This window comes from Aquarana catesbeiana, linkage group LG08 (genome assembly GCF_042186555.1).
Source record: "Aquarana catesbeiana isolate 2022-GZ linkage group LG08, ASM4218655v1, whole genome shotgun sequence".
In the NCBI taxonomy this organism is placed as follows: Eukaryota; Metazoa; Chordata; class Amphibia; order Anura; family Ranidae; genus Aquarana; species Aquarana catesbeiana.
The window spans coordinates 68,622,183-68,636,298 of record NC_133331.1 but is presented as its reverse complement, the minus strand read 5'-3'; the positions used below and the strand labels follow the sequence as shown (position 1 = coordinate 68,636,298).

The window sequence follows — 14,116 nt, the reverse complement described above, 5'->3', positions numbered from 1 at the left end:
AGCAAGGGGCCTCCTGCCTTCATTTTCTGTTTTTTGGTTAGATAATTAGCACACCCAGTAAGGATGCCTATATTTTAATAGCTTAAATTAGGAAGGAAATACAGGGGCAGGTCCTTGCACTATCATTCATAATAATGTTCTGTAACTAATAGGAAGTAATAAAATATACTTTCTAATTATTGACAGTGGTGGAATCTTCCACAATCTCCATGTTGTCATTCATTTACATACAGAATCCTTGTGAGGAAAACTCATCCAAAAATTCAGCAAGCTGTCAATAATTTATATATTATATTTCTGTTGGTTTACTCGCTGTTTGGCAGAAGGTCAGAAAGCAGAAGAAAAAGAAACACAGTGCCTCTAAGTGCAGTATTGGTAAACCATTTAATGATAAGTCAAAAGTGAAACTACTCACAAAGGGAGCATAAACACAAGCATGATAGTAATCCTGCAGCAAAATCCGGGGGATTACTATCATGCTTGTGTTTTTGCTCCCTTTATGAGTAGTTTCACTTTTGACTTATTAAATGGTTTACCAATACTGCACTTAGAGGTGCTGTGTTTCTTTTCCTTTCTTGCATTGCAGAGACTGCTTCTAGCTCTTTACACTGGCTGCCCTTAGTGCTGGTACTTGGATCCCTCTCCCTCTTCATCTTAGAGACTGTTGCTATGGACTTTGTCCCTCTTATTGAGAGACTTTTTTAATCACATTTATTTTATCTGTGTACATCTCCAGGGTCTCTCCTCAAACGAGAGTTGAGTTTATTTTTTGTCAGAAAGCACTTTTGAATGTGGGAGCCTGAACTCCAGGAGGTCCACAAGTGATCTGGGAAGGGGTCTAAATCAGTTTTTCTCAATCTTGTTGACACCAGGGCCATTAAATTCTTCCAAAATACTCCATGTCCCAACATGACCATGATCTACAGGTAGATCCTGCATTGTAGGCCTGTTGCTGACCCTCCATTCTAAACCTTCCCGACTCCATCCATAACAAACAAATAAAAGTTTGGGCTATAGATACTCTTAAATACATAATGTATTATCATAAGAAGCTATAGGACTCATCTATTAAAGCTGAAGAAAAGAAAAATATCGTGACAAATATGATACAGTTTTACGCATATTAGTTACTGGGATGTTACCTGGCTGTGAAGGGCCACTGTTGGGTTCGCCAGAATAAGTCAGAGAATTGGGGCCATTGCATTCTTCCATTGGCTGTAAAACAATCCCAGACAATTAATGATATTTCTGAACTTCCAACCATAACATTTCTTTCTATCTAGCGGAAGACTGATGTCTTTCCAAGAGGAAACAATCACCCAATATCACGGTTTGCACTAACCATATGGAAGTCAAACTTTCCTACAAACCAACAAAGAATTACCAATAAACTAACAAAGAGTTAAACAATGGGAATGATGATTTTCACATTCTAGTTTTAAGCAGCATCACTAAGAGAGAAGGGGATAATGTTCAAACAATTGCAGGGATCTGTAGCCCTCTTCTGTCTGGACTTGTAAAATGCCTGTAAACATGTTATGTATGCAATTCCTGTCCCTGGTGGTTGTCTTTGAAACCTTGGAAGGAGGAAGTGGAGAGAGAGAAAGTCTCAGCCATATGTTATATCCATGCTGCTAAATCCTGGACCAGAAGAGATGATCATAAACAACTAGGGGGGGGCTAAAGCTCAGATTAGCTAGGGTATTATAATAAATAGCTAGCTCAGGACAGTGTGTTTTTTGTATGATGAAAAAAACAACTTTATTTAATGTCAGTGTGTTTTACAAAGGATACAGAAAAAAATTGCAAACTATTGTTTCTTGGCCCTATTATGTCTATAAACAACAACAAAAATACACATGTATGGTATCACTGCAAATGTCAGGAGTAGGAGAATTTATTTTTACTCTTTTTGGTGGTGAACCATAGTAATGGCAATAAAAAATTATATTTTTGTAAAAAAAAAATATATAAATAAACAGAATAATATTATTAATAATAATAAAAGAAATAAATAAATAGCTAGGTCAGGACTTTATGGTAGGAGTAGGAGAATACATTTTTGCAGTTTTCGGTGGTGGATAATTGTAGTGGCAAGAAATATACAGCAAAATGTAATTTCTGTAATTTTGAGCCAGTTCCTTTGATAATACAGAATAATTATGGAGATTAGGAGCTATTAGGAGATATCCTTTACCATGTACTACCAAATTTAAGCCAAAAAGCCAATTTATCCTGAAAAAAAAAACACAGTATATTTCACCAACATACACTAAGCTGTTGTAGTGATTTGTTTTACTAACACATGCCAAAGTGGCAAAACTGCGTTCAGGCGATAGGATTTTAACCTTTCCGTATTTAGGAGTTAATTATCATCAAGCTTTGTCCCTCAATGGTTGAAAGAGAAAAGATTTACAACTAATCCAATCAACTCCCAAATAATGGAAATTAAGTCAATGTTTGAAGTCCAGCCTGTGTGACAACCATGGTTCCTTCCATAGGTACAGTGGAGAAGTGAGCGTAGCTGTAAATGAACAGAAAGTGTGTTATTTGCAGGATGACCAGGTGAAATTAAGTCTCCATGCACACAGGGCATTAGAAAAAATGAGCTGCAAAGCTACTACTAATGGCAGGAAAAAGCAGCTGTAGAAATACGCTTTTAGTAGCTTTTTGCGTTTGCACGGGTGTTAATGCGCGCTTAGCCGCGTTAGCTTTTAGCAGTGTTTCTCTGCCTCTATTCAAAATCAATGGTTCCCTATGAGAGCCGTCTGATCCGACTTTTAGCCCATTGATTTGAATAGAAGCCGCATCCAAGTCAGATCATCATGATCCGACTTGTGGTGCTCTGAAAATCTCAAACGGCGTAACCCCCCTCTCCCCAAAATCAATACCAGGCCCTTTAAGTCTTGTATGCATCTTGAAAGGGAACCCCACGGCAAAATGAAAGAAAAAAAAAAACGCGTGGGTTACCCCCCTTAAGGCCATACCTGACCTTTCCATCTGGTATGGATTTTAAGGGGAAACCCTACGCCAAAAAAAAAAAAAAAAAAAGGCGTGGGATCCCCCCCCCCCATCCATACCAGACCCTTACCTGTGGATTCAGCCTGGCAGGTCAGGAAAGGGGGGGGGGGACAAGCGAGCTCCCCCCCCCTCCTGGACAATGCCAGGCCCCATGCCCTCAACATGGGGGGTGGGTGCATGTTGATGGTGACAAGGGCCTCTTCCCGACAACCCTGGGTGGTGGTTGTGGGGGTCTGTGATGAGGGGGCTTATCGGAGTCTGTAAGCCCCCTTATCAGAGTCTGTAAGCCCTCAGATCCCACCCCCACTTGCCCCCCGTATGTGGTGAATAAATATGGGGTAGGCGGAGAAGATTGGAGGGAGAAGACTGGAGGGAGATTTTTAATAAAGGACTTGTCAAAAATGTCTCTTGTTTTTATTTACACTACACTGCCTTTTTTTTTGGTGAATGGGTAGTACCCCATACTCATTCACATAGGGGGTGGTCGGGGATCTGGGGAACCAGATTCCAGATTCCGATAAGCCCCCTGCCCGCAGACCCCACAACCACTGCCCATGGTTGTCGGGAGGAGGCCCTTGTCCCCATTAACATGGGGACAAGGTGATTTGGGGTGCTGAGGGCGTGTGGCTTGGAATGGTCCATGCAGACCTGCCAGGCTGCATGCTTGGATAAGGGTCTGGTATGGATTTTCCGGGGGGGACCCCACGCTGTGTTTTTTTCGGGCATGGGGTTTCCCCTCAAAATCCATACCAGACCTTGGTATGGTCTGGGGGCACACCATTTTTTCTTTAAATTTTGGTGTGGGGTTCCCCTTCAAGAACCTCAGAGTACAAATTGCACCACAAGTCAGATCATGACAATCCGGCTTGGATGCGACTTCCGTTCAATTCAATTTTAAGCTGCAAAGAAAAACAAAAAACAACATCTGGCGATGGTAAAAGCAGCTGTAAAAACGACCTGTGTGCATGGGGACTAAATAAAACAAAAAAAAAAAACAAAAACTAAGGTGCAGCCATCTATTCTAAGAATTGGCAACTTGGAATATATACAGTGCTTCGAAAAAGTATTCATACCCCTTGAAATTTTCCACATTTTGTCATGTTACAACCAAAAAACATAAATGTATTTTATTGGGATTTTATGTGATAGACCAACACAAAGTGGCACATAATTGTGAAGTTGAAGGAAAATGATAAATGGTTTTCAATTTTTTTTACAAATAAATATGTGAAAAGGGTGGTGTGCATTTGTATTCAGGCCCCTTTACTCTGATACCCCTAACTAAAATCTAGTGGAGCCAATTGAATTCTGAAGTCATCTAATTAGTAAATAGAGTCCACCTGTGTGTAATTTAATCTCAGTATAAAATACAGCTGTTCTGTGAAGCCCTCAGAGGTTTGTTAGAGAACCTTAGTGAACAAACAGCATTAGGAACACACCAGACAGGTCAGGGATAAAGTTGTGGAGAAGTTTAAAGCAGGGTTAGATTATAAAAAAAAATCCCAAGCTTTGAACATCTCACAGAGCACTGTTCAATCCATCATCCGAAAATGGAAAGAGTATGCCACAACTGCAAACCTACCAAGACATGGCCGTCCACCTAAGCTGGCAAGGAGACCATTAATCAGAGAAGCAGCCAAGAGGCCCATGGTAACTCTGGAGGAGCTGCAGAGATCCACAGCTCAGGTGGGAGAATCTGTCCACAGGACAACTATAAGTCATGCACTCCACAAATTTGGCCTTTATGGAAGAGTAGCAAGAAGAAAGCGATTGTTGAATGAAAGCCATAAGAAGTCCCATTTGCAGTTTGCGAGAAGCCATGTGGTGGACACAGCAAACATGTGGAAGAAGGTGCTCTGGTCAGATGAAACTAAACAATTGAATTGTTTGGCCTAAAAGCAAAACGCTCTGTGTGATGGAAAACTAACACTGCACATCACCCTAAACACACCATTCCCACCGTGAAACATGGTGGTGGCAGAATCATGTTTTGGGGATGCTTTTCTTTAGCAGGGACAGGGAAGCTGGTCAGAGTTGATGGGAAGATGGATGGAGCCAAATACAGGGAAATCTTAGAAGAAAACCTGTCAAGAGTTTGCAAAAGACTTGAGACTGGGACATAGGTTCACCTTCCAGCAGGACAACGACCCTAAACATAGAGCCAGAGCTACAATGGAATGGTTTAGATCAAAGCATATTCATGTGTTAGAATAGCCCAGTCAAAGTCCAAACCTAAATCCAATTGAGAATCTGTGGCAAGACTTGAAAATTGCTGTTCACAGACACTCTCCATCCAATCTAACTTGATATATTTTGCAAAGAAGAATGGGCAAAAATGTCACTCTCTAGATGTGCAAAGCTGGTAGAGACATCTCCAAAAACACTTGCAGCTGTAATTGCAGTGAAAGGTGGTTCTACAAAGTATTGACTCAGGGGAGCTGAAAACAAATGCACACCACACTTTTCACATATTTATTTGTAAAGAATTTGCAAAATCATTTATCATTTTCCTTCCACTTCACAATTATGTGCCACTGTGTGTTGGTCTATCACATAGAATCCCAATAAAATACATTTATGTTTTTGGTTGTAACATGAAAAACGTGGAAAATTTCAAGTGGTATGAATACCTTTTCAGGGCACTGTACAATGTTTGATATTAGGTTTAGATGCGCTTTAAGGCAGCCTCATGGGAGGATGGCTGCAGGTACCAGGTACTGGCTTGCAATGCTGTTCTGTATGTGCAGGAGGTGCAGTGCTGTCTAATCACCAACTAACGGGGCAATGGCGATCTGGCTTTGGAATTGGCTGGATTGGGACACTCATTTTGTGTTTAGCATGTGGGGCAAAGTACTGGCGTCCACAGTGTTCTTTCACGTTTGCCTGTATGTCATATAGATACACAGTTACATAGTAACATAGTTAGTCTGGTTGAAGAAAGACACAAGTCCATCTAGTTCAACCAATAAAAGGGGAAAAAAAAAACCATACAATCCTATATACACAATCCTATACCCACGGATAATCCAGAGGAATGAAAAAACCCCAGCAAAGTATGATCTAATTTGCTCCAGCTGTGGAAAAATTCCTTCCTGATCCCCCAAGAGGTAATCGAATATTCCCTGGATCAACTTTACCTATAAACATGACAGGGTCACTTTTAGAAGAGAACATTTTTTAAAATTTTCTCTATGATTTCTCCATATTTATCATTAGGGCATGTCACTGAAAACAATATGCTAGCCTGACACAAGATGCTCTCTGCACCTACAATTTACAGTGTCTCACAAAAGTGAGTACACCCCTCACATTTTTGTAAATATTTTATTATATCTTTTCATGTGACAACACTGAAGAAATGACACTTTGCTACAATGTAAAGTAGTGAGTGTACAGCTTGTATAACAGTGTAAATTTGCTGCCCCCTCAAAATAACTCAACACACAGCCATTAATGTCTAAACCGCTGGCAACAAAAGTGAGTACACCCCTAAGTGAAAATGTCCAAATTGGGTCCAAAGTGTCAATATTTTGTGTGGCCACCATTATTTTCCAGAACTGCCTTAACCCTCTTGGGCATGGAGTTCACCAGAGCTTCACAGGTTGCCACTGGAGTCCTCTTCCACTCCTCCATGATGACATCACGGATCTGGTGGATGTTAGAGACCTTGCGCTCCTCCACCTTCTGCTTTAGTATGCCCCACAGATGCTCAATAGGGTTTAGGTCTGGAGACATGCTTGGTCAGTCCATCACCTTTACCCTCAGCTTCTTTAGCAAGGCAGTGGTCGTCTTTGAGGTGTGTTTGGGGTCCTTATTATATTGGAATACTGCCCTGCGGCCCAGTCTTTGAAGGGAGGGAATCATGCTCTGCTTCAGTATGTCACAGTACATGTTGGCATTCATGGTTCCCTCAATGAACTGTAGCTCCCCAGTGCCGGCAGCACTCATGCAGCCCCAGACCATGACACTCCCACCACCATGCTTCACTGTAGGCAAGACACACTTGTCTTTGTACTCCTCACCTGGTTTCCACCACACACGCTTGACATCATCTGAACCAAATAAGTTTATCTTGGTCTTATCAGACCATAGGACATGGTTCCAGTAATCCATGTCCTTAGTCTGCTTGTCTTCAGTGGGCTTTCTTGTGCATCATCTTTAGAAGAGGCTTCCTTCTGAGACAACAGCCATGCAGCCCAATTTGATGCAGTGTGCAGTATATGGTCTGAGCACTGACAGGCTGATCCCCCACCTCTTCAACCTCTGCAGCAATGCTGGTAGCACTCACACATCTATTTCCCAAAGACAACCTCTGGATATGACGTTGAGCATGTGCACTCGTCTTTGTTCGACCATGACAAGGACTGTTCTGAGTGGAACCTGTCCTGTTAAACTGCTGTTTGGTCTTGGCCACCTGGCTGCAGCTCAGTTTCAGGCTCTTGACAATCTTCTTATAGCCTAGGCCATCTTTATGTAGAGCAATTTTTTTTTCAGATCCTCAGAGAGTTATTTGCCATGAGGTGCCATGTTGAACTTCCAGTAACCAGTATTAGAGAGTGAGAGCGATAACACCAAATTTAACACACCTGCTCCCCATTCACACCTGAGACCTTGTAACACTAATGAGTCACATGAAACCGGGGAGGGAAAATGCCTAATTGGGCTCAATTTGGACATTTTCACTTAGGGGTGTACTCACTTTTTTTGGCAGCGATTTAGAAATTAACTGCTTGCCAACCAGCGCACGCCGATTTATGTCGGCAGAATGGTGCTGGTGGGCAAAAGGGCGTACAGGTACATCCCCTTCTAGAAATGGTGCAGCGGGTGCGAACAAGCCGCCAGCGGAGCGTGCGCGCACCCGCCGCGGTCTCCTTAACCACGGGTCCCGCGGACTCGATGTCCGCCGGGTGCCCGCGATCGTGTCACAGAGAGGTAGAACAGGGAGATGCTTTTGTAAACAAAGAATTTCCCCGTTCTGCCTAGTGACAGGACACAGATCACTGCTCTCTATCATCGAGAGCAGTGATCGCTGTCATGTGAGGTGTAGCCTCTCCCCCCCACAGTTAGAATCACTCCCTAGGACACACTTAACCCCTTCACCGCCCGCTTGTGGTTAACCCCTTCACTGCCAGTATCATTTACACAGCAATCAGTGCATTTTTATAGCACTGATCGCTGTATAAATGACAATGGTCCCAAAATAGTGTAAAAAGTGTTCGATCTGTCCGCCATAATGTCGCAGTCCCAATAAAAATCGCAGATCGCCGCCATTACTAGTAAAAAAATAAAAAATAAAAATGCCATAAAACTATCCCCTATTTTGTAGACGCTATAAATTTTGCGCAAACCAATCAATATACACTTATTGCGATTTTTTTTTACCAAAAATATGTAGAAGAATACGTATCGGCCTAAACCGAGGAAAAAAAATTTTTATATATATTTTTGGGGGATATTTATTATAGCAAAAAGTAAAAAATATTGTGTTTTTTTCAAAATTGTTGCTCTTTTTTTTGTTTATAGCGCAAAAAATAAAAACCATAGAGGCGATCAAATAACACCAAAAGAAAGCTCTATTTGTGGGGAAAAAAAGGACGTCAATTTTGTTTGGGTACAACGTCACACGACCGTACAATTGTCAGTTAAATCGACGCAGTGCCGAATCGCAAAAAGTGCTCTGGTCAGGAAGGGGGTAAATTCTTCCGGGGCTGAATCGGTTAATGGCTGTGTGTTGAGTTATTTTGAGGGGACAGCAAATTTACACTGTTATACAAGCTGTACACTCACTACTTTACATTGTAGGAAAGTGTCTTTACTTCAGTGTTCTCACATGAAAATATATAGTAAAATATTTATTAAAATGTGAGGGGTGTACTCACTTTTGTGAGATACTGTATATGAATAAAGATTTATAAAATATGATATACTAAGGGGTGTATTTATATATAATAAAAAAATGTGCAGAGCTCTTCATCCTGTAAAACAGCATGTACATTCATTCTGTGCAAATAGGGGCAACATGGAATGTTAATAGGCTCTTGCCTTTCCAGGAATAGTGTGAATCAGGAAAATAACACATTTAGGCCACTGGATGGAGCTGATGATCTTAAACCAGAACCAAACCCTGACATCTTTTTCTGCCATCTTAGCCTCTGTTTGATCTGCAACTGGCATGATTCTGCATGTGATCTGTTATAACACCATTCAACACAGTTTGGTTGAGAGTACAAGCAAAAAATGTGACAGTTAGCACTTGTAGCATGCCATTACAGTAACTGTTTACATTAGCTCTATCTAGTGGCCACAATGCAATATTTTCTTGATCTATGCTACTCCTTTGAATGAAGAACATTCGACCTGGATAGAAATAGCCTTTTAACATTCGATTTTGCACAGAGCGGATGTACATGCAGTTATGCAGGATGAAGAGATCTGCAAATTTTTTACAGATACACCCCATGTATAAAAAGAATGCAAAAAACTCAAAGTGCCATTGGAAAAAACACTAGAGGTCCCTGTTACTCCCAGCAATGGGGTTTCTCCATTACACTGCAAGGTCACTGGTTACACGTCGGAGGTTTTGAAGGACAGCCGTAATACATTGTTCTGCCTCATGTCAGATTGCTCTGATTTTCAATACCAGTCACTGCTGCCGCCACTCCATCATCCTGGTAATGTCGCCCCCTCCCGTCATCACTCATTTCCAATAACTGATTATATTTATTTGTATCTGATGGAACAAAGTTCAACACGCTCAGCGAGGGAGCAGAATATTTGATTTCCATTATGCGATACAGACGAGGGTAATGAAAGTCTTTTGTTCTGCCGTCACTTTTGCACGCACAGAACATTACAGTAGAAATGGAGACCCTACAGGGGAGTAATTAAAGTGACACTCCAGAAAAATAAGAAGGCTGAGCTGTATTTATAGCGCGCGTTTCATGAGTCAGGTATTCTCCGTAGGACACTTGTCAGAAATTCAAAGCGCCCGAGCTGACGTGAAAAGTGACAAGCAGGCGCTCTGTGGTTACAAACGGCTCCCTTCATCTTCCAAAGCTGTGCAGGAGATCCCCAATCTGCTAAGGATGGCTTTGGGGGTCTGTTATCCTCCCCCACCCCCCATTTCAAATCAGCAAATTAATCCATGCAATATGCACACCTTCTTACCTTATGCAAGGAAGGCATTGCAATTGGGGCTCCACCATCTAATTGTAAGCTGTTTAATAACATAAAATCTAAATAAAGTAATGCACTCAGTGGAGTGAAGTGGATTATCCAGTGAGTGCATTACTTTATTTGTTTTTGTGTTAATAAACAGCTTACACTGAGCTGGTGGCGCCCTCTCTGGTTTGCTTTAATATGTGCATTAGTTTTACTCAGGATATGGTCCAGGGGAGCAGCAACCATCTCCGGCTATGACTGTGTTAATTCCCCACATCATTCCTCTTTTTTTGGGGACCCAGCAGCGTCATAGTTTTGAACATTTATTGCAATTGAGGCTGTAAAAGTTCAAACTTCAGAGATGAAAGTCAGAATTTGCATAGCAAGCCCCTCCCAGGTTCCAGGCCACTAAACAGGTATGTTGTGGCTCCCCTATTTCCACTTAAAAGAATACCTGTTTTGGGAGAAGTATGGAGGCTGCCATCACTGATCTCTCCTTCACAAAAAGTTAATTAGCAGGCTGTGCAAATCCTGCTTCAATACTTCAGTCTGACCCCCATCCTTCCCTTCAGTCTTGCACAGTTGTACCGGCTCCTCTCCTGGACTGAAATGACATACTCTGATCTCACTGCACACTGTGAGCTTCTCACAGTGTTCATTAGAAGCTGCAGCAAGTCAGAAAGAGTCCACCTCATTTCCTGGCTGGAGGACATCCAGCTTCATCTAGCCCTTTCCTCCCCAGCCTGACTGTCCCTGGACCACCCCTTTCATTCATTACATTTCAGTTCTGCCAATTATGGAGTTTCACATAGTTTGCCATTGGTCTTGAACTGCCCACTTCTCCAGAATACCTTTCATCCGTCAAGATATTTTGATATTTGCATAACTCCTCCCAGGAGACAGCCCACTGCTTGCATCCGGGCTGAGGATTCTTGAGAAGAGTGCTGAGGCAGGGGGCTGTGATGTTTTCAGGAAACTATGTACAGCACCCTCCTATCAACCATCATCTGCATCGCATAGAGGAGCAAAAAGGTATGCAATGATAATGAAGAGGTTTTATAAAAAAATTACATTAGTATGCTGATGAAGAAGGAAGGAAGGCAAATATAAGTACAGTAAACTTTGGCTTTAAAATAGGGTGAATTTACCCAACAGGGGCACAGACACCAATAAAAACCTGACAGGGGTTCTAATCCCTCTCCATTCTACCCAGACTAAAAAGAAGCTTTGCCTTTAGCTCTAATTTAATGATCCAAATGCATGTAAAGAGAATGAATATATATATTATATATACATATATATATACACACACGCAAAATATTACCAAAAGTATTGGGATGCCTGCCTTTATACTCACATGAACTTTAATGGCATTCCAGTCTTAGTTCATACGGTTCAATATTGAGTTGGCCCACCCTTTGCAGCTATAACAGCTTCAACTCTTCTGGGAAGGCTGTACACAAGGTTTAGGAGTGTGTCTATGGGAATGTTTCACCATTCTTCCAGACGCACATTTGTGAGGTCAAGCACTGATGTGGATGAGAAGGTCTGTCTCGCAGTCTCCGCTCCAATTTATCCCAAAGGTGTTCTATCGAGTTGAGGTCAGGACTCTGTGCAGGCCAGTCAAGTTCCTCCACCCCAAACTCGCTCATCCATGTCTTTATGGACCTTGCTTTGTGCACTGGTGCACAGTCATGTTGGAACAGGAAGGGGCCATCCCCAAACTGTTCCCACGAAGTTGGGAGAATTAAATTGTCCAAAATGTCTTGGTATGCTGATGCCTTAAGAGTTTCCTTCACTGGAACTAAGGGGCCAAACCCGACCCCTGAAAAACAACCCCACACCATAATCCCCCCACCACCAAATAATTTGGACCAGTGCACAAAGCAAGGTCCATAAAAGACATGGATGAGTGAGTTTGGGGTGGAGGAATTGCCCAGAGTCCTGACCACAATCCGATAGAACACCTTTGGGATGAATTAGAGTGGAGCCAGGCCTTCTCGTCCAACATCAGTGCCTGACCTCACAAATGCGCTTCTGGAAGAATAGTCAAACATTCCCATAGACACACTCCTAAACCTTGTGGACGGCCTTCCAAGAAGAGCTGAAGCTGTTATAGCTGCAAAAGGTGGGCCAACTCAATATTGAACCCTACAGACTAAAACTGGGATGCCATTAAAAATCATGTGCGTGTAAAGGCAGGCATCCCAATACTTTTGACAATATAGTGTACATACAGTAATATATATATAAAGATTGTGGAACTCTCCCCGGCTTCTTTCAACAGGACGACATTCCACTAGCAGATAATTAAAGTCTTTTCAATTCTAACATGAAAATGATTATTTGTAGTCCGGTCTCCGTCTCCTCACCTCCTTCTTCTCTTCTTCCTCACCTCCCGTCTCTTCCTCATCCACATACCGGAAGGATTCCCGTTTCCCCCCTGGCCGTGCTGACCTTTGACCTTTGTACGGAGGGGACGCCATCTTCAGCCTCCTCTCCTTGCTCAGGACTCTTTCCAGTAGCGCCGTGATCTCCGTCCTCTCGATTGACCCAAGAAGTACCATGCATTCTGCAAGGAAAGAAATACATTACAGACTGCAAAAAACTATATTGGTTAGGGAACAATCATATGTCTGGGGGATCCTTGCAATCTAAACTCCTTTAGCTTTGATAGATTGTTCTGAGCTGCTTGCTTTAGCTCTCTACTGTCTCCTCAATGTATGAACATGGTCTCTTGGTCAATGAAAGCTCTTAGAGTGTAAGCTCCCATGAGCAGAAACCTCCTGACCATCTTCAAAGTAATGCCACGTACACACAATCGTACATTCCGACAACAAAATCCATGTTTTTTTCCCGAAGGATGTTGGCGCAAACTTGTCTTGCATACACATGGTCACACAAATCTTGTCGGAAATTCCGAACGTCAAGAACGCGGTGACGTACAACACGTACGACGAGCCAAGAAAAATGAAGTTCAATAGCCACTGCGGCTCTTCTGCTTAATTCGGAGCACGCGTGGAATTTTGTGCGTCGGAATTGTGTACACACGATCAGAATTTCCAACAACAGATTTTGTTGTCGGAAAATTTGAGATCCAGATCTCAAATTTTGTTTATCGGAAATTCCGACGGAAAATGTCCGATGGAGCCTACACACGGTCGGAATTTCCGACAACAAGCTCCCAACGAACATTTCCCGTCGGAAAATCCGACTGTGTGTACGGGGCATAAGAGTTTTGAAAATGTGGCATAGACTCCCTCAAGAACTAGTTCTTGAATGTGTATGGAGGAGCCCCTGCTACAAAAGTTCACCGCACTCGAAGGACTTTTTGAAACATTTAATGGTTAAGCATCAGATACACCCAACGTGTTTTGGAACAAAAAAGCCTTCCCCTTCTTCAGGGCTTGAAGAGTCAATGTTAATTCAATTCACAACAGAATGCACAAAGGGAAGTGTGTTAAGGCTTGATGGAGACCGGCATCTCCTGGTGGCACTAAACTCAGCTGGCTGCCTTCAGTGCCATCAGGAGAAGTTAGTCTCCATCAATCCTAAAGCTGGATACAAACTATACAATTTTCTTTAGATTTTTTTCCTTTAGATTTACCAAAACCATATAACATGAGGTCAAACTTAAACACTTTCAATTTGTATGCAATCAGGCAGGCCCGTGCACTACATAGTTGAAGGTAAATGTAAATGAAATCGAACAACAAAAATTGTAAAGTGTGTATCCAGCTTTAAAGTGATTGTAAAGTCTTGTTTTTATTTAGTTAAAAATAACAAACATTTTATACTTACCTGCCCTGTGTAATGGTTTTACACAGAGCAGCCCAGATCCTCCTTTTCTCTGGTCCCTCTTCGGTGCTCTTGGCCCCTCCCTCCTGTTGAGTGCCCCCCCCAGCAAGCAGCGGACAAACACTGAGTGTGTCCA

The 14,116-nt window shown here is 42.3% G+C and overlaps 1 protein-coding gene across 1 annotated transcript in view; it reads right to left on the bottom strand.

Annotated features, from left to right (window-relative positions):
• The window catches only part of CLCN1 (chloride voltage-gated channel 1), a 162,519-nt gene that overhangs the window by 17,886 nt on the left and 130,517 nt on the right, over window positions 1-14,116 (bottom strand). The window contains exons 17-18 of the mRNA XM_073595939.1: window positions 12,555-12,754; window positions 1,143-1,215 (exon numbers count right to left, since the gene is read on the bottom strand). Of these exons, the coding sequence (XP_073452040.1) occupies window positions 1,143-1,215; window positions 12,555-12,754 (273 nt within the window). The remainder of the gene's footprint in view (window positions 1-1,142; window positions 1,216-12,554; window positions 12,755-14,116) is intronic.